The 18,902-nt window shown below is 37.1% G+C and overlaps 3 protein-coding genes across 3 annotated transcripts in view; 1 reads left to right on the top strand and 2 right to left on the bottom strand.

Annotated features, from left to right (window-relative positions):
• Nucleotides 1-18,902, top strand: part of LOC149569433 (uncharacterized) — a 163,581-nt gene that overhangs the window by 116,878 nt on the left and 27,801 nt on the right. The gene's annotated exons all lie outside the window — the stretch shown is intronic.
• On the bottom strand, nucleotides 6,319-8,133 carry LOC149569435 (uncharacterized). Its single transcript, XM_089822135.1, has 3 exons — nucleotides 7,744-8,133; nucleotides 7,201-7,606; nucleotides 6,319-7,066 (listed from the first exon to the last, which is right to left on the bottom strand). The coding sequence occupies exons 1-3, from the start codon at nucleotides 8,131-8,133 to the stop codon at nucleotides 6,486-6,488; spliced, it is 1,377 nt and encodes a 458-aa protein (XP_089678261.1). The 3' UTR covers nucleotides 6,319-6,485.
• On the bottom strand, nucleotides 8,010-9,798 carry LOC149569434 (uncharacterized). The gene is made up of 4 exons (XM_089822136.1): nucleotides 8,933-9,798; nucleotides 8,561-8,793; nucleotides 8,293-8,445; nucleotides 8,010-8,144 (listed from the first exon to the last, which is right to left on the bottom strand). Exons 1-3 carry the CDS (start codon nucleotides 9,604-9,606, stop codon nucleotides 8,387-8,389), a joined length of 966 nt encoding a protein of 321 aa, XP_089678262.1. The 5' UTR covers nucleotides 9,607-9,798; the 3' UTR covers nucleotides 8,010-8,144; nucleotides 8,293-8,386.

The raw sequence follows: 18,902 nt of genomic DNA, 5'->3' as shown, positions 1-18,902 counted from the left end.
TGAACAATTGACTCATCAATAAGAACCAACCCATACAAGAGAGTCGATGAAGGAATATGAAACGTCAAAGAAAAACTGATTACACAAAGTTAAGGCAAACATAGATAGACTTACAAACACTAAATAGTTGAAGCCAGCATTGATGATGCCAAAAACACATAAGGCGGGTAATCCAATGCATGATTGACGATAAGGAATTAGAAAATGGAAGAATAATGAATGCCAATTGAACCATCAACTTCTTGTGAAACCAATCTACTCACATGCATGGAGTGACTCTTAGGCTTCCGCAACATAAAAAAATTATCTTGGCAAATAAGAATGCCAAATGTTAAATCGGTTAAAAGCAAAGAATATTAAAATGGAAAAATAAAGTTGGAAGATTATAATTTGAATATTATTAAAATTCAAACATTATTGTATCTTGAATACTATTATTTATATAAGCACATGTAAATATATTAATGAGGTGACAACACTTAATTAAATTATTATAATATAATGGTGCCATTTCATTTTTATATCTATATGCACGTATATAGATATATCTATTATAATAATATGATGAAAGATTATTTAACTTCTTTTGAGGTACGTTTTATATTTTAACTCAATTATTTATATTTGTCAAATTGTTTATTTAAATAGCTCATGCGGGTCCTACAGATGTATCCTGTTTCAAGTCGCTAGGCTCTCAACCCATTTGCCCAGTGATGGTGATGCTCTTGGCTAATTCTTTTCTGACAATGCTTCCACTCCTTCGATGTATTTCCTACAAGGAAATTCTCTGCAATTAAATCATATTATCATAATAAGTTATAAATACTCATAATGGCTAACCACCTTTTCAATACCATGAATTTGTGATAAATAATCAGCTAGCTTATTATTTTCACATGAAATTATAATGACTAACCATCTTACCATGTCACAAGATTATAATAAATTAAACTGTCAACTGACTTCATGTGAACCTCAACGGCTATATTTTGAATTAGGTCAAAAATTGGGATGTAACAATAATCCTCCACTTTGTATATCGATGGTCAAATGTATCTTCGTTCACTTCCCTCTTAACTCCATGACAATTAGTAATATATTGTAATCTATGTCTTCCTCCGCAGTAATAATAGTACTGCGCTAAGTTTGCTTTTCATTGTTTGATGGTCTTAGAACCTATAACCAAAAGGCATTGTGGTGATACCATTGTTGCTCAGGTCGGTAATGGTGTTGTTCGTATTGTCATACACAGAAGAAGTCGTCATTAGGGCGGACTTGATCATTGCAACTTTTATTTCATCGATGACAATAGCAACTCCTTTTGTTGATCTATATATATATATATATATATATATATATATATATATATATATATATATATATATATATATATATATATAATATTACACTTAAGTAGAGATCGGTCATGTGCCTAACCCTTTCTAGAAGACCAGTGTACTTGTTCTTATTCAGATTGAACTCTTGTGACAGTCAAATCAAAATAGACTGAGCCACCCTTTCTATTCAATGGCTGTCTGATTGATAACTTATTCTATCATTCCTTCTCACATGAACTGGCTTTATGACTTTCACAAATATTGTTCAACTTCCTTATTTAATTCCTTGCTGAAGTGTTCATGAATTGTATTGGATCAACCAGGAGTGCTGTGGACAAGTACTGAAGGATTCAAAGACTTATTTTTCTTTTTCTGCTATGAACAATCTTTTTTCAAAACCACAAGCCCAACCATTGGAAGTGAAGTCATGCACAACAAATCTTCCTTGTCTATATTCTCTTGGTCGTCTACTCATTTCATAGATGAAGTGATGTAATCTGTTGAACGGGAGTCAAGAACTCGTTAGGTTATCCATATGGACTATATTGATTGCTGTTACATCCCAATTTTTGACCTAGCTTGGAATATAGCCGTTGAGGTTCGCATGAAGTCAGTTGGCAGTTTAATTTGTTATAATCTGGCGAAATGGTAAGATAGTCGTTATGATTTCTAGTGAAGATGACATGTTAGTTGATCGTTAATCACGAATTCATGGTGTTAAGATGAAAGGTTAGCTATTATGATTATTTATGATTAAATAATTTATAATTTAATTACGTAGAAATTCTTTGCAGGGAGCATGTCGAAGGGGTGGAAGCATTGTCAGAAAAGAATTAGGCAGGGCATCACCATCATTGGGCAGACGGTTAAAGGACCTAGCAATTTGAAATAGAATACATCTGCGAGACTTGCATGAGTTATTTAATAAATTAATTAAATAAATTAAGTTTAAATTTAAAACATATCTTAAAGGATTTTAATTTATCTTTCGTCATATTATTTTAAGAATAATTTATATACGTGCATTTAATAAATAAAATGATTTTTTGGCACCATTATAATTTAATAATTAATAAGTAATGTTACAAATAAGATAAATATAAATAATATGGATTATCTAAAAACTCTTCATCTTCTTTCCTTTTCAATTTTTTCCCTCTTTATTTTCTTTTTAGTTGATTGATTAAAGAATCTGAATATGATCTTGTAACCGATGGAAGCTGTAAGGACTAGCTCACGTCTATAATATGAGAACTTCAAATGTAACTCGACACGTTTTTCCTGGCTTTTGGCATCCATTATGCTCTCGTCTTCCAAGCCATTTAATATTCAAGCCCTTTCAGCTAGCGTGCAAAACAATTGAAGAAGCAACAACAAGTAATAACAATGCATACGACTGAGAGTCTTGCCGCGGGTTGGGAACTCATTCAATACCGAGCTACATATTCATAGGGAAGAGTCACCTAAGGGCATTTAATGCATTTCATAGAAACATTTTTCATTCCTTCCAAGTTTGGTATTAATATGCAAACGTCTCTGTAGCAAACGTGTATGATTTCCTCATCATTCTTGACAAGTATTTAGTTTCCTTTTGAGTCATCGATCTGAGATAGGGCCAAATGATATTTATTTTCAGTCCGCCTTTTCTTATAGGGATATGAATGTAGCCGTCTATAACATTTATCAAATCATTATAATCTGCTAGAGATCAGTCGATTGTCATAACAATGATTTTACTCAAGTCTGTTATTGTTATAATATGCAACTTTTTGAATTTCATCTTAAAACTCTGTCTTCTCAGAAAAGCATTTATCATGCAGTTTAGATATAAGTTTAATAACTAAGATGAGATAATTTGAAGGCACCAAGGAATTCACCAGGCTAAAAGCCAGAATAGGGTGAAGAAGGTACGGAGTATATTTGTACAGCTAATTTGAAGGCATCAAGGAATCACTGGCTTGATGGCTTGATTATGGTGATGAGGTGTAGATGAACTTGTAAAAGAAAATACAAGAATTCGTTATCATGCTACTTGTTTACTATCAATAATTTTGAGAATGTCTTTGTTATAGAAAGGATGTAAAACAGTATTAACATCCATGAATCAAAGAACCTATCTATTATATTATATTTCTTTCCATGCATTTAATAAAAGTGTAAAAGATGTCATAATGTTCAAACACCAAGGAACTCACCAGCAAGGATACCATTAAAGGTGAAGAGGAATAAATTAAGAGAAAATAGTGTATGTGTTACATAGGATTTATGGGATGTTGGCTTGATGAAACATATATGCAGATAAGTATCTTTGAACTGGTGATTAATTTGAGGAGAGAAATGAATAGAAATGATATCCAAGGTGTTTTATGAAACCAATCATTTAAATGATCCTGAGCCTACACCAATTATACAGTCCATTGAAACTGAGATAATCTTGAATGAATCCATATGATTGCAAAGCTTTAACATATTACTAGGCAAGAAATTAGAATATATTGACACTAAGGAATTCACCTGGCAGATAGGCCAAAGAATGGTGAAGAGATGAAGATTTAACTTATAAGCAAAATCAAGAAATTAGATTTGTTAATAATATTAGCTCATGCTTGATCTTAATATTTTATCCTCTTGCTGCCAAGTCATATGGTGTGTTAAATGTTAGGATGCCCACTGGATGGCAAGATGACCCCTTTCTATTCCGGGTAGGGAGGGCCTTTCTTTTAGAGATCATGTGGGGATAAGATTTGGTCTAAGGTTGGGTGGTAAAGCCCTTGACAATGTTTCACCTCTCCTTAAGTTGCTAGACGTGCATCGGACAAGGATAAGTCATACAGTCAATTGTTTATCGGAAACAGGTATTATCACTCTTATATATGAGGTAAGGTTAAATTGAGTTATTTCATTGTTACTGTCATTTTACTTTCATGAATAACGAATATAGTATATTTTCTAATCTTGAGATATTGTCACAGTTAAGTAATTGGAAGGAAAGGAATCTGAAGCCCTAATTGATTGAGAGATGAGTGGAACCCTAAATGATACAGTGGTATCGGAAGCCCTAATTGAATCCCTGGTATAGGAAGCCCAATCAAAAGCTCTAATTGAATCCGTGGTAGCGGAAGCTTTAAGTGATATAGTGGTATCAAAAGCCCTAAATGAACCGGTGGTAAATGATGCCCTAATTGATACAGTGGTATGCGATGCCCTAATTTAAAATAATAGAAGTATTTAATTGTAATTATCATTTGATTTTAAGATAGTGGTTTTTAGATGATAGTTGTCATGTGAAATTGTTATAGTGTATTTGTGGACTAACCCGGGTGGTTGTAGAAGCATCCCTAGTTTGAATTCGATCTCAGTTTTCCGAGGTATGTAGTTTTCAATTTCTGTAATAATTTCATTTGATGATATTTCAAGTTTTTAAGTTAAGAAACTTTGTCTAACTGATTTTAGCGGTAAATCTTATTCACACGAACCTGAATGATATAACTGTCTTCCTATGAAATGAAGTAATAACTGTATTCTTTGAGTATGATAGATGTTAATTTAGACCTGGGAAAACCGGATGTTTCAATTGCATGAGGCTTTGTATTTTTTGTACTCACAATATAGCTAGCCATTAAGGTTAAAAGCGCAAAATAGATGCTCTTGAATTCCAACTCTATGCACTTCTAATGGTTGTATGGAAATCAAGGTTCGAATAGCATATGCTCTTTTCTCTTTTAAAATCTTTTTACTCATTCATTCGTGGAGATGTATATTCACCCAATAAATTTGCAAAACCAATGCATGTTCGCCCCATGTACTGTCCATTTTCCACCATGAGAATCATCAACAATCATGCGCATTGACTTTTGGTGCTTAAGCACGCTTCTACACATTGCACACTTGTACACTTCTACCGTTGTAGATAATCTCTCCACCTTTGGCCCTTACATATTAGCAAGCTCATATTTTGCAGTTATTGGCAATGAGATCCTTTCTATAGGCAGAAATTGTACTTATTATTTTTGCAGTAACTAGGCCCTGATACCATGTTAAGTAACATGGATTGTTTCTGCAAATGTAATTATATTTCCATTGTTATTGATATTTTCCAAATGCAGATTTGAGGACTCATAAATATGAGAGGAGACATTTCTCATGAAGAGACATGTCTCTAAAGTTAATCATCACTAATTAGTATATTAATAATATAATTAACCATATATATATATATATAAAAGAATATTTATCTAATGATGATTTACCATCAATAATGAAACTCATGATGATATCAATCTCATGGTAACTACAAACTTAACATGAAACACATAGATACAATATGAGGAATAGGTCTGGGCAATCTAAAGACGAGTAAATAAATCCAACGAGAGAAGAAATGGGGGAGAGAGGGAATGAAGTCCCTCCTCGTGAGTTGAATAATTAGTTGAATGATTTCTTGATAGTGTTTTCACAACAATAACTGCAAGTGATGAAACAATTTCAAGAATAGATGAACATGACAATGGGACAATTGAGAGTTAGATGTTTGAGGTTGGAAATGTCTAGTAGTCACCACAACAAAAATGAGGCAAGGAAGGAAAACCAAGATAGAGCAATCTCTAATATTATGAGAGCAATAGATACAAGGTCTGATTGACCCTTGTGTCTCACCCAAAGAAACGTGAATCGGAATCGGATCGGAATCGGCAAGGCCGAATCGAATCGTGAATCGGCAATGAATCGGCAATGAATCGGCGATGAATCGGCAAATTTGAAAAAACCCTTTAAATTTAAAGATTTTAACAATTTAAAACTTATTTCATGCACCCTTTATTGAATATAACTTAAGCACACTATAACATCATCAAATAGAAGTTAAAACTTAACATACATAAACATGAAACATAAAATCCATCACATACGTAACTATGTTATCTAAGATTCTAAAATGTAAATTGTAGGCTAGCTGAAGTAAATAGAAATCAAATGATCATAATGATTTAAATCATAGAATGTATGTAAGATGATCCATAAGACATCAAATCATAAATTTATGTAAGAATCTAAGATGAAGATCCATGAAAGTTTGAAACTTTGAAACATATGTCTATCAATGATTCAGTATCAATATCTGTAAACAAAATATAAAAACAAGGCTCCAGCTCAAGCCTCAAGCTCATAGTCATCATCATCCTCAACATCATCCTCAAGCTCGGCTACAGCCTCAGCCTCAGCCTCTGAGTATCCAGTCTGCCTAGTAGCAAGGCGTCTAATGTAGGTCCTAGAGGACTGTCGAGCCATATCTCCCGCATATAAGATGGGCTCACGAATGTCGCTAGGGCCTGTGTCTGTGCGTGCACGTGTGCGTCTACCAATGCCTGAAGAACGTGCTCTAGCTGCCTCAGCCTCTATATCCACCTGGTCAATCCACGCACGGTCTTCCTCAGTGAAGACTGGATCTACAACCTCTGTGAGCCACTCTGATTCTGGATCAATCTCCTCCAGAATGATCGCAGAGGAGTCAGTGCCCAAAATCTGTCTGATCCTAAGACGGAGGTTGTAATGAACGAAGACAAGATCATTCAACCTCTGCACTGTCAACCTGTTTCTCCTCTTCGAGTGGATGTGCTCGAACATGGACCAACTGCGCTCACATCCAGAAGCGCTGCTTGGCTGACTCAGAATACGAATGGCAATTTTTTGAAGTTTTGGGGTTGTGGCCCCAAACATTTGCCACCATTTATCTGAAATAAGGGAAAATAAAAATAATTAGTCTCATTTACAAATTACAAATTACAAGTTAACTCTAAAATTACATAATCAACTTTAAGTTTAGAATCTAGATTCATGAACATTGAATATATTATTTAATTTTTACCTGGCTGTATTGTTTCCCGAGCATCTATGGCTACCCTGCTAGAGAAAAGTGGCCCTTCTTTATTATTGAACTTATCAAGCTCAATAATTGCAGCACTGATATCCTCATCAGTACTCAACCTCTGGATCACTGTATATAATCCGGTGAGAACCTCCTCATCCGCCTTGAAGTCAGGACGGAAACGAAATGCCGAATTCAAAAAGTAAGCTGCTGCATGGATGGGTCTGTGGAGTTGATTCTGCCATCTCCTATCAATGATGTCCCAAATAGGGGCATACTTCTCCTGCACTCCTGCATACTGAGCTCTAATGGCCTCCTTGGCCCTATCCATGCCCTCATATATGTAGCCCATAGAGGGCTTCTCCCCATCAGCAGTTCGTAGGAGAGATACAAGAGGCTCAGTGGCCTACATATAAAGTAAAACAAAAATTTGAGTCAAAACTTAAACATAGAATAATTCAATAATATAAGGTAAAACTAAATCATTAAACAATTAGCATAGTAAACTGTAAAATATTAAATGTTAAATTGCAATAAAATTACCTTAAGTATTTCTCTAGCAGGTTTCCAAAAACCATCATCATCAAATATGCAATCCACCACATCTATCCCTGCAGTGGTCGTAGCATAGGAAGATGAAATCCACTCCCGCCCAACAAACATGCTCCTCAAATCATCCCTTGATGTCAACAAGGACTGCAAGGTGATGAAATTCGAGGCAAACCTCGTGATCCCTGGACGAGCTAACTCTTTGTCTCCTGTGTACTTCCTCATTGTGCTAAGGACAAATGAATGATTATAAATAAACTTACATATGTTTTTTGCCCTTTCCACACATGACTTGACCCACTCAAGTTTGCCAATTTCCTCCAACATGAGGTCAAGGCAGTGTGCTGCACAAGGGGACCAAAATATGGTGGGGTGCCTCTCCATCAAAAGTTTGCCTACAACAATTTTAAGATAATTAGAAATTCAAATTTCAAACATGTTAGAACTTAGAACTTAGGAAACTTAGAAATTCTAAGTTAGAATTAGAAAAAGTTCAAAATTCAAATAAATTTATTTTCAAAACTTAAAAAGTTAAAAGTTTACCTGCAACAACATAACTTGCTGCATTATCCGTCACCACTTGCACCACATGTTGTTCCCCCACCTCTGCTATAACTTCCTCAATAACCTCACATAATTATGTGGCGTTTTTTACATGAGCAGAAGCATCAATGGATTTGAGGAACATGGTATATCCTACAAGTAACAAAACAACGAATTATAATTACTATTAGCAATCAACAAATCAAAATTTGAAATAGTCAATCACGATTCAAAATTATGTATGTAGGAAAGTAGAATGATCAATCACCTCCACAGGATACAAGAAAATTGAGGAGTGTTCTTCCCCTCCTATCTGTCCAACCATCAGTCATGATGGTGCAACCCTTTTCGATCCACTCCTTTCGGTTGTCCTCAAGCTCATGCCTCATATCCTCAACCATTTCCTCCAGGAGGTATCCACTCAACTCAGCCTCAGTTGGGGCTTTAAACCCCGGACCACAAATGGCAACTGCATCTATCATGTTCTGCCAATAAGGAGTCCTGTCACAAATAGATAATGATATTGATTAGAAATTTAGATGTCAAAAACTAAAATCATAAAACAAGTAGATATAATTAAAGTTTTACTTTTACTTTTAACTTTAACTTTGAAGATAACAAAGAAAAAAGAATCAATTACCTGGCTGCAATAAATGGAATGTTGCAAAAGTACCAGAATTTGCAAATCTCTTTTCTGGCAGCATCATGAATCTCCTTGTTCAAACCCATGCCCTCAAGCGTGGGTTGGGAGCCAGGAGTAGTGCGGGGCACAAAGTAACTATCCATTCTGCTTTTCCGCACTCTAGGCCGCAATAGGTTGGTGTTGGACTCTGTCTCAGTATGAGACCGACTACCACTAACACTCACATGAGCACTAGCACTAGGATGAAAAGGAGGCCTAGAAGAACCCTCCCCAACACAACCTACGGATGCGGAAGCTGATGCAGATGCACTTGTAGATGTAGATGCGGTTGCGGATGTGGGAGCACGGGAGCCAATACCTCTTAACCCTTCAAGTTGCATTTTCTTAGTCAACTTGTCTTGTTCAATTTTTTCTAATGCCACTAAACAAGAGCGTTTTGCCTCAGCGGTTTGTTGAGTGCAAACTGTGACATCATGGCCAGGTATGCCAGCAATGTGGTATTTCAATCTATAGATACCTCCCGAATTTATTTTTTCTTTGCAAAATATACATTTTGTTTGATATTTGTTTCTCCCAGGAAACTCTTCATTATATTTCCAGCATTCATCTTTTTTACCCATTGTGGAAATTGGAAAATGAAAGCAAAGGGCTGCTGCAATAAAAAAATTCATGTAAAAAATCAAAGTTTGCAACTAATAAACAAAAACTACAAAACAACAAACCCTAGTTTGCAATTTAGTAAAACTAAAAATAAAAAACATTCAAGATTTGCAAATGAACACTAAAAAAATTTAACAAAAAATGCATACTACACTAACATGCAAAAAAAAAACCAACACTTACCTCTTGCAAATGAGTTGAGGAGTGTTGATATTGACTCCTTAATGCTCCCAATGCAATTTATGGCCTCCCCAAATGGACTTCTGATCTCTTTGGTGCTCTTCCTTCTTGCCGGTTGGAAACCTATGGATTCTCTTTTCTCTTCTTCTCTCTCACTCTTCCTCTCTTCTACTCATACTAAGCAAATAGAAGGCTCTTTAAGGTTATAACAAAGAGGAAAGTCAACTTAGAAAGCAAATAAAACATGTGTTTTTTTAAAAAAATTGAACTTTCTATCCTTGCTGCCGCGGCCGATTTCTGGAGATTCACGATGGCGATTTTGGCGATTTTTGCCATGAATCGCCGATTCAGGCGATTCACACGAAAAAATCGCCACCAGCGATTTCCGATTCCAAAAAAATCGGGAGCCATGAATCTTATCGCGATTTCGGCGATTTCATGGCGATTTTTGGAACTATGGTCCCACCTTCTTACCTCATCTCATCGAGAAAGAACCAATTCCAGAGGTTGAGATAGAACAAATGCACATCACAGATGATATCATGGTAGCTCGAGATGAATACGTGCAACTTCCAGTTGATATAATTTAGCTGATAAATTTAAATTTGTCCGTGACCCAATGTAAAGACAAAGTCAGAAATCGTGTTGAAGGGCAAGACAAGAGGCCCAGAGGGCAAGCTAGACAAGGCTTCTAGCCGACAGAGTACAAGGATGCCGTGAACAAAATTACAATTCCTACTTTCAATGGATTAGGAGAATTATCCGCTAGATCATGGGTTCATAAGTTGGATGCCTTTTAGGCACTCAAACCCATGGAAGAGGTAAAGGCGATTTAGTTTGGTATCATGCTCCTAGAAGAGGTAACATATGATTGCTGGCATCATGGTCTTATCTCCCAATATCATGCTATGATTCAATTGTATGAAGAATTTGTCACTAGGCTGGTTACATGGTTTGACCTGAATGACATAGAGGTATATTAAAGGAAATTAGCTTAGTTGAAGCAGGTGGGACAACTTAAAGCTTACACTAATGTGCTTCGTTGAAGGCCGAAGTGGCAAACTAGAAGGACTAGTTAAAGTCCGTAGGCCCAATTCTCTTGGTGATGCCATTGGGTTAGCCTATGATTTGGATGCTATGCCCTCTCTTCAATCACAAAAGAAAGATTTCAGCTCTTGAAAATCTGATAAAAGAGGCAAACCAGCAAAGAAACACAAGTTTCAATCAGCCAGGAAGTGCACTTGCAAAAGCTGATCAAGAAATAAGAAATGAACATAGAAGAAGGAAGTTATCTTTCTCCAACAAAGAACCATGTTCCAGGACATCGATCCCTAGGTAAAGGTAAACTACACTTGATTGAAGTGCATTCAGAAGAGAGACTGAGCTGAACTAGAGGATAACTTTGAAGAAGAAGAACCTCAAGAAAATCAGCTTCAATAGATAGAACTGGAAGGCACTACTGTTAGAGAGAATCCGCGCATTGCCACTTTATTTGTAATTCCACAATGTAGACCTTTCCAGCTAAAAGTTCTTAATGGGCAGTGAATGGTATGTTTAGTGGACAATGATGCTACACTTGATTGAAGTGCATACAGTAGAGGAAGATCAGGCTGAACCAAAGGACAATTTTGAGGCAGAACCTTATAAATTCAACCTTAGTAGATATAACTTAAGGGCACTACTGTTAGGGAGAACTTGCGCATTGCCACTTAATTTGGAATTCCTCGAGGTAAACCTTTCTAGTTGAAAGGAGTTCTTAGTGAATTGTGTTGCCCCACATTTGTTTTCTAATCTATTGGTCAAGACTCAAAAGTGAGTTCTACTTTTAGTCGAGTTCAGTGCTTATTTTGAATTGTTTGAGTCTAGGTCTAGAATCTTTAAGGCTAGGTAACCTCTATCGGATTTCCCCAATTTGCCTTCCCTCTCCCCATAGCCGGGCTGGTGATCGTTCTTATCTTGTTGTTTGTCGGGTAGGTTAGTTTCCCATCCGGTAGAGGTCGATTTTCACTCATTATGTATGAAACACGTCTACTATTTGCTCACAAGCGCATTGATGGTCGAAGATATAGCATTGGCAGAAAATTCCATTTCGTTTTCTCCTCGGCGAGTTTACGACCCATGAAGGCAAGTTTTTACGAAGGCATACATAAAGGAGTTTTCAGCATAAAAAGATTTAGAGAAGACACTTTCTTGTCAAAATCAATGTTTGAGGCTAAATCGAAGTTCCTAATGATGATCTAAATTCGCCGTCTCACCAACATTTTGCCTTGGCGGGAAACCTCAAAGCGTCTTCTCCACAGCGGGTTGCACCCATGAAGACGATTTTCTGCGAAGCAGTGAAAGATTAGAATTAAAGGTTCAAGGTTAATCAAATGGATTTGTATGTTCGAGTTGAATATCCTTAACAATTGGTTATGCATTTGATTGGAACTTTAGCCTATATAGACACGTATGCGGAAAATCTAAAATGGTCTTCTCCACGGTGGTTCATCAACCCTGGCAGGGAATTTTCTGCATATATGATAAAGATCAAGCTAACAAGCGAAATTGTTTCTCGCACTAAATTTGGAGTCTATTTGAACGATAAGAGAACGAATTAAACCATTATGGTATGAATACAAGACCAAAATCTTATGCGGCGGATTTTCACCAGCGAGGTACCCCAATGGTAACTTTCCGAAGCTTGAAGGGAAATGGCAAAGTAAGTACCATGCTTATAAAAAGTTACTGTTACGCCCAATGGAACAATGAAAAGACCACCAGATGCCCGTTGAGCCTTTGCATTTACTATCAAATGGGTATCTCCTTAATGTCCATTCATGTGGCGCGAATTCTAAAAGAATAACGGGTGAATCACGACTCTTATTTAAAAGCATACAAACAGTTCAAGAAGTTACCGCTTTTCCTTAATTTCTCATTTTGTCATTACACAACTATTTGAAAGCCTGTGAACATTGTATTTGCTGTTCCATTCATTTCTTTGAATTCAAAACTTTGATCACCAGCTTATGGCAACTAAGTTCGCGGGTTTTGATGGATTGACCGGTTCAAGTCGGTATTGCAGAAATTTACTGGCACTTCCCTCTGTTTCTATGACATGGCAGATTTCCAAAGGAGAATCAGAGTTGAGAAGATTCATCCTATCATGGAGAAGCTCCGAGGGAGTGGTCTAGTCGAAGCCGCTGGTTTTCCGGTTGCAGTCCAAGCCCTAGAGCTTATTTATGAATGCATTAACTGCTACAACCTGAAGACCAAGTAGATTGTTTTGCCTGATGATACAGTGCTAATCTCAATAGATAGGCAAATAGTGGTGAGTTGCCTTCAGGTGTCAGAGCGGGAGGAGTTCTATTTAGGCTTTAGTGGAGCCGTCTTAGAGTTCTTAGCTAAAAAGATGATCTGGAGAAATGAAATCATGAGGACATGGTTCTAGAAACCACGGAGTGATAAGAGTAAAGTTCCCAAAACCTTGTTTGGGACCAACCTTAAGCCAGAAATCATTGATTTGGTTCTCCTGCATAGGTTGAAAGGGGAGGTAGAAGCTTTGAATTTTGTTGAGTAGTATTTCTTTTTAGTTCAAGTAATTTTCTTAGATACCCAATACATTGACTGGGCTCAAGAGGTAAGCGAAATTTTGTCCAATGCTTTCCGGGCAGCTAAGTTCTATAATACGTTCTACATGTCTTCCTTCTTAATTTACATGTTGGCATCATTACAATTATGGCTTGGCCTCCCAAGATTAGAGAATTTCCTTGATGATGTTAAATCTTATGAGTTTTATCCATGTCTACAATTACATAATAGTTATGCGGATTATGTTAAGGTGAATGATGCATTTACTATAAGGATTTGCAGGGAACTACAGGGATGCCCGGAAAGGAGATTCAGCCCAGAAGCCATGGCCGTCATTGACTAATGATACAAATTCCTCATCATTTTTGTATTTGCGTCTTGCAGCATTTGACAGATTCCCCTTGAATCTACCAAGGTATCTAAGCGACATGATTATGTTGATCAAGATCATAAGGCAAGCCCTACAAGTGAATATATTGAGCAGGAGCCTGAAGAAGAAAGGATACAAATTGCCCATGAAAGTCGGAGCCTTTAGCTGTGACATCCGGTTTGACGCCAAAAACACGATGAAAGTGTTCGAGAAGAAATATAAGTTGGACATGTATGAAGTCCTTAGGTCCATGTTTGACCCGAATGGGTTGCTAGAGATGTCTTGCAAATAGTAAGTGTGATAAAGCACATCACTACCATTGAGGGCTACTGGGCCAACTGCAAGGACGAGTTCGAGAGCCGTGATCGAGCCTTTGCCAGGCTGATAGTCGACCAGGTGAAAATGTATAAGATTAACATTGATGTAGAAGGAGTTGAAGATGACAGTTAGAACATGTATAGCAACACTTACTTGACTAAGCTAAGGAGTACTCTAATAAGTTCAGAACCTTACGAAGAAGCTGTGGAAGACCTAGATATGATGATGGCCAGAATCTACAAGAGAACCGGAAAATGGGTCGAGTGGACCACGACACAGCGAAGCAAGAGCAAAGGTGCGACCGCCCAAGCATCTCCGAATGTAGTTGCAGCCTCCCCTTGCCAAAGTGGTGCCTTAGGCATGATCTTGCCTATCACCCAAGGGCTTGCTCAACTGGCCGATGGAGGTGACCAACCTCTTGACAAGAATATGCCCCTTGATAAGACTTGTCAGGATGGTTCAGTACTGGCGATTGGAACTAAAACTGAGGCCGAGAAGAAGACGGCAAAAGCATTGAAGGACAATGCGGTCACGATGGCTCTCTCACCCCATAGCAATCTGATCCCATCTGTGAATGCCGCACTACTCCTACCAAGTAGTCCCCGAATACAAGTGGTGGACCTTGGTGATGGCGGAAGCAACGAGAGTGAGTCTATTGAGTCCAATGAAGCTATGAAAAAAACCACAGAAATAGAGAAAGGTCTTGAAGCTTCAAAGCTTATTTCCCAGGTTTCGAAGAACCCTTTCTCTTCAGCTACGAAGACATTGACTCCAGTCAAAAGGAAAATGTTTAGTGTAGACACGCTCGGGACTACATCTAAGGTGATTGGCACAGACTCATGGTTGGAGGACACCTTGGACAGAAAGAGGAAGAGGAATGAAGAGGGAGTCCCCAACAAAGAAACTTAATCTCTAGCTATCTGTTCTGGAACGACTTTGTAAAGTTAAGAAGCAGAAGACCCTGTCGATCCTTGGCCAAGATCTTGATACAGGGCACTTGACTATGGATATTGCTAAGCCCACCAAGAAGGGGAGAATTGAAGACATGTCTGCAGAGGACTTCACATTGCATTTTGTGGACCTCGGAGAAGTAAGACATGACATTAAGGTGGGCCTGTGGAAGTCAACAAATGGTGTGATAGAAGAACAACTCGAAATCCTTAAGCTAGCTAAAGTCAGAATGAAGGTGGAGATTCATGAACTTAATTGCTTCATCAGACAATTAGTCACCCTGCTGGGAAGCATCTCAGGAATGTCAACTACCAGTGATCCCACAACCACTGACATTCAAGCTATCATCTCCCAGTTACAAAAAGACAAGCACTTCAGGTAGATTGGTAGGGAGCGGAGTAGAAAACTCAAGTTTGAAGGTCTTGCAATCATAGAGCAATCGGTAATGTAGTACTGAGACTTGAAATAGAGAAAGATAATATCTCAGCTAACTGAGCTACCCTGGCAGCAGAGAAAGCCAAGAGCGAGGATTGCATTTCCTTATTGAAAATGATTATCCACATGAAAGCTAAGGAAGTAATAGAGGCAAAGATTCTGCCTAAGGGAGATGAGCCTTTATTTGAGTGGCTATAGAGTATGCAATTCAAACCTGAAATGATCCTAGAAGCAGATGAAGGATTGAAGGAAACAGAAGCCAAAGTTAAGAAAGATTAGGACAGAGACTATGAGTTACTAAGAGGCCTACATACAAATTCCCAATCTAGTGGACAAGGAAAAGGGATAGTTGGAGTTGCCGTCATGCAGAAGAATTTCTCTAATTATCTGGATAGCCTAACAGAGAAGTCTTTTGATCACCGGAACAGAGTGTCAGAGCTCCAAAAGCTTGGCGGGTGTGTACATGTGGTTGTGGAAGAAATGCAGGAGCGGTTGAATGCTATCAAAGATCTAGCCCGAGAGCATTCCAAGTGGCTCTTAAGATATACTAACGTTCATGTTCATAGACATGAAGAGTTGATCCCAATCATTGTTGCTGCCAAAGCCTATAGGGCGAAGTCAAAAAAAGGAAAGAAGGCGAAGTGATTCTTATCCCGCCCTTTCATATTTTGATGTAATGATTGTAATTTACAATTGTCTCCTTGCCATTTGTCAATTTTGAGGAGATGAACCGATTTGAGTATCATTATGTAACGGTCATCTCGGAATCCTATATGTATCTAATTGAAAGATTAATAGAAGGTCAACTAATTTTTGGCGTAAAATACTTCATGTTGTAGAGACAAGTTGAATGTATTTTGTGTCGATTATTTACTATTCCATTGTTTTGTGATAGCTTAGGATATCTCTTTAGTTGAATTGAGTTAAGGAATAACAGAGTTTTGTTCCCTTGTTCAATGCAATAAGCTATAGATAATAGTAAGTGTTATTGAAAGTTTAAAGAGATTTTGTTTTCTGTTTTCCTTCAAGTTAGTTCTCTTCTTTGTTAAAGTTAAAGGTTTTCAGTTAAGTAATTGATTCGTAGATAGAATCTATTAACATTTCATCAATTTGTGCGAGTTCATAAGATGTGCGAGTTCACAGATTTGATTAGTTTTAAGACCCAAATCTTCGCCTGAGTTAGTTCCTTTTTAGGCCTAACTTTGTTTACCTTTGTTGTTCTCTGGCGAAGAACAAACCCCATTAAGATTTAGGAATAAACAAGATTCATTGCAAATCACAAAACCCGAGGGAGCTGTACCTAAGAATTCAGAGGGAAGTCAATCACTTAGCTATGATTTCCCAACTGTTGTTATCATATATTGTTTAAGAATATTGGGCATTCAAGAGTTAAATTGAAAAGAACAATTTGTTTACCAACAAATTGTATGTTTAGCCGACAACAATGTTACCTGTAATTTCATTAATGATGTTCTAGTCAGTAGACGTGGACTCCGGGCAGAGGAGTTTCTTGGAATCAACGTCATTGTTGTAGATGGTTTTCTGCTGAATTGTAACCGTGTTATTCATGAGCTTAAAATTCAAATGTGGGATTATACATTGGTAGGTGATTTCTATGTTCTTGGTCTCAACAATCTCAATGCTGTTTTGGGACTTAAGTGACAATGGCTTTAGTAATTAGAGAGATATGTTCAGGACTTAAAACAAATGCAACTGGAATTTATGGTTGGGGCTAAGAAAACAATACTGAAAACTATGGAAGATGGTAGTCTAAGGGTAGTTTCATCTAGAAGAATGAAGTATTTCTTTTGACATGATGACATAGAATGGGTAGCCCATTGTTTTGTTTCTAACCAATCCATAACGGGAAAGGAACCCTCTTACCATATTGATTTACAATCTGTTTGGGGATATTCCTCCTGGGCATCCTCTTGATAGGGGATTTGAGCATGTAATTGAGCTTGAAGAAGGTTAGGAACTGGTTATGACCACCCCTTATAGGCATCATTGCCATTTTATAGAGGAAATTGAAAAGAAAATCAAGGAGCTGCTGAAAATGGGACAAATACGCCCAATTGCTTCTTCTGTGGTGTGGTTAAGAAAAAGAATGATACATTATGTATGTGTACTAATTATAGGGCATTGAATAAAAGAACTATAAAGATTAGGTATCCCATACCTAGGATAGATGAACTTTTGGATGAGCTGCATGGTTCAGTTTTCTTTTCTAGGATTGATTTGCAGTCTGGTTATCATCAGATAAGTATGAGGGAAGAAAACATTAAAAAAACAGCATTTTGTTGTCACTATAGGCCTTTGAATTCCTTGTTATGCCCTATGGACTCACAAACACACCAACAACTTTTCAATCTTGCATGAATCATATCTTTCATGAGCAAATGAAGAATTTTGTCTTAGTAGTCTTTGATGACATATTGTCTACAGTAGAATGTGGAATGAATATTTGTAGCGCTTAGTTATTGTTCAGTATCATTGAAAATCATTTTTTATTTGCAAAAGTTTCCAGATGTGAAATCAGATTTATGGGATACTTTACTTAGGCCATGTAATCAGGGTTGAAATGGTTTAAGTTCATTAGGAGAAAATAGAATCATGGATTGACTGCCTCCCAATAACATATTTGATTTGAGAGGCTTCTTGGGTTTATGTTTCTATTACCGAAGATGCCTTTTCTAGTTGGCCTCTCCATTGAACAATCCTACTAAGAAAGGGGCTTTCCATTAGTTTCCATAGGTAAAATTAACATTTGATAGGCTCAAGGATACCATGAGCGCATGCGCAGTTTTAGCACTTCTTGATTTCACAAAGCCTTTTATCATAGAGTGTGATACATCTTGAGAGGGAATTGCAACGACGCTAATGCAGGATAGGCATCCCATTGTTTTTGAGAGTAGGAAGCTTAGAAATCTAGAAAAGCTGTATTCTAATTGTGACAGAGATGTTGGCTATCATGCATGTTTTAGCCACATTAAGACAATATTTGGTAGGTGAAAAAATTTATTGCCAGAACTGATCATAATATTCTGATGTACTTCTTGGAACAAAAGGACCTTAATGAACGTCAATGGAAGTGGGTAAGAAAAATCTAGGTATATGACTGATGTAGAATATAGTAATGGGAATAGGATTGTGGTTGTTGGCGCTCTCTCTAGGAGATCCATTCCTTGCTCATTTACAAAGTTTTCAGTTGATTGGAAATCTCAATTGTTACTAAGAATTCCTATGCTTGATTTAGTGAATGGAAGGGTACAAGATGATAGATATTCTGTGATAAAAGATGTGATATATTACAAAAATAAGATCTACCTTGTACTTGAGTCTAAGTTGAAGCACATTATTATGAAAACATTACTCAACACTCGTCTTGCTGGATATCTAAGCTTCTTCAGAAGTTATAGGTAGGTAAGTGAGAAAATTTCTTGGATAGGACTTAAGGATGATGTGTTGCAACATGTTCATGAA

Source organism: Cupressus sempervirens, chromosome 3 (assembly GCF_028749045.1).
Source record: "Cupressus sempervirens isolate cs-2001-9-10 chromosome 3, ASM2874904v1, whole genome shotgun sequence".
Taxonomy (NCBI): Eukaryota; Viridiplantae; Streptophyta; class Pinopsida; order Cupressales; family Cupressaceae; genus Cupressus; species Cupressus sempervirens.
Note: the sequence above shows the minus strand (reverse complement) of the source record. Positions and strands in the feature narration are given on the sequence as shown.

Bases quoted from the DNA above. Each gene is read 5' to 3' on its own strand.
- LOC149569435 (XM_089822135.1), bottom strand. From the start codon at position 8,133: ATGGAGAGGCACCCCACCATATTTTGGTCCCCTTGTGCAGCACACTGC. The intron at 7,607-7,743 runs GTAATTTTATTG...CTTTATATGTAG, and splicing joins CTGCTAGAGAAATACTTAAG to GCCACTGAGCCTCTTGTATC. The intron at 7,067-7,200 runs GTAAAAATTAAA...CCCTTATTTCAG, and splicing joins TCGGGAAACAATACAGCCAG to ATAAATGGTGGCAAATGTTT.
- LOC149569434 (XM_089822136.1), bottom strand. From the start codon at position 9,606: ATGAATTTTTTTATTGCAGCAGCCCTTTGCTTTCATTTTCCAATTTCC. The intron at 8,794-8,932 runs GTAATTGATTCT...TATTTGTGACAG, and splicing joins ATTCCATTTATTGCAGCCAG to GACTCCTTATTGGCAGAACA. The intron at 8,446-8,560 runs GTGATTGATCAT...TGTTACTTGTAG, and splicing joins TTTTCTTGTATCCTGTGGAG to GATATACCATGTTCCTCAAA.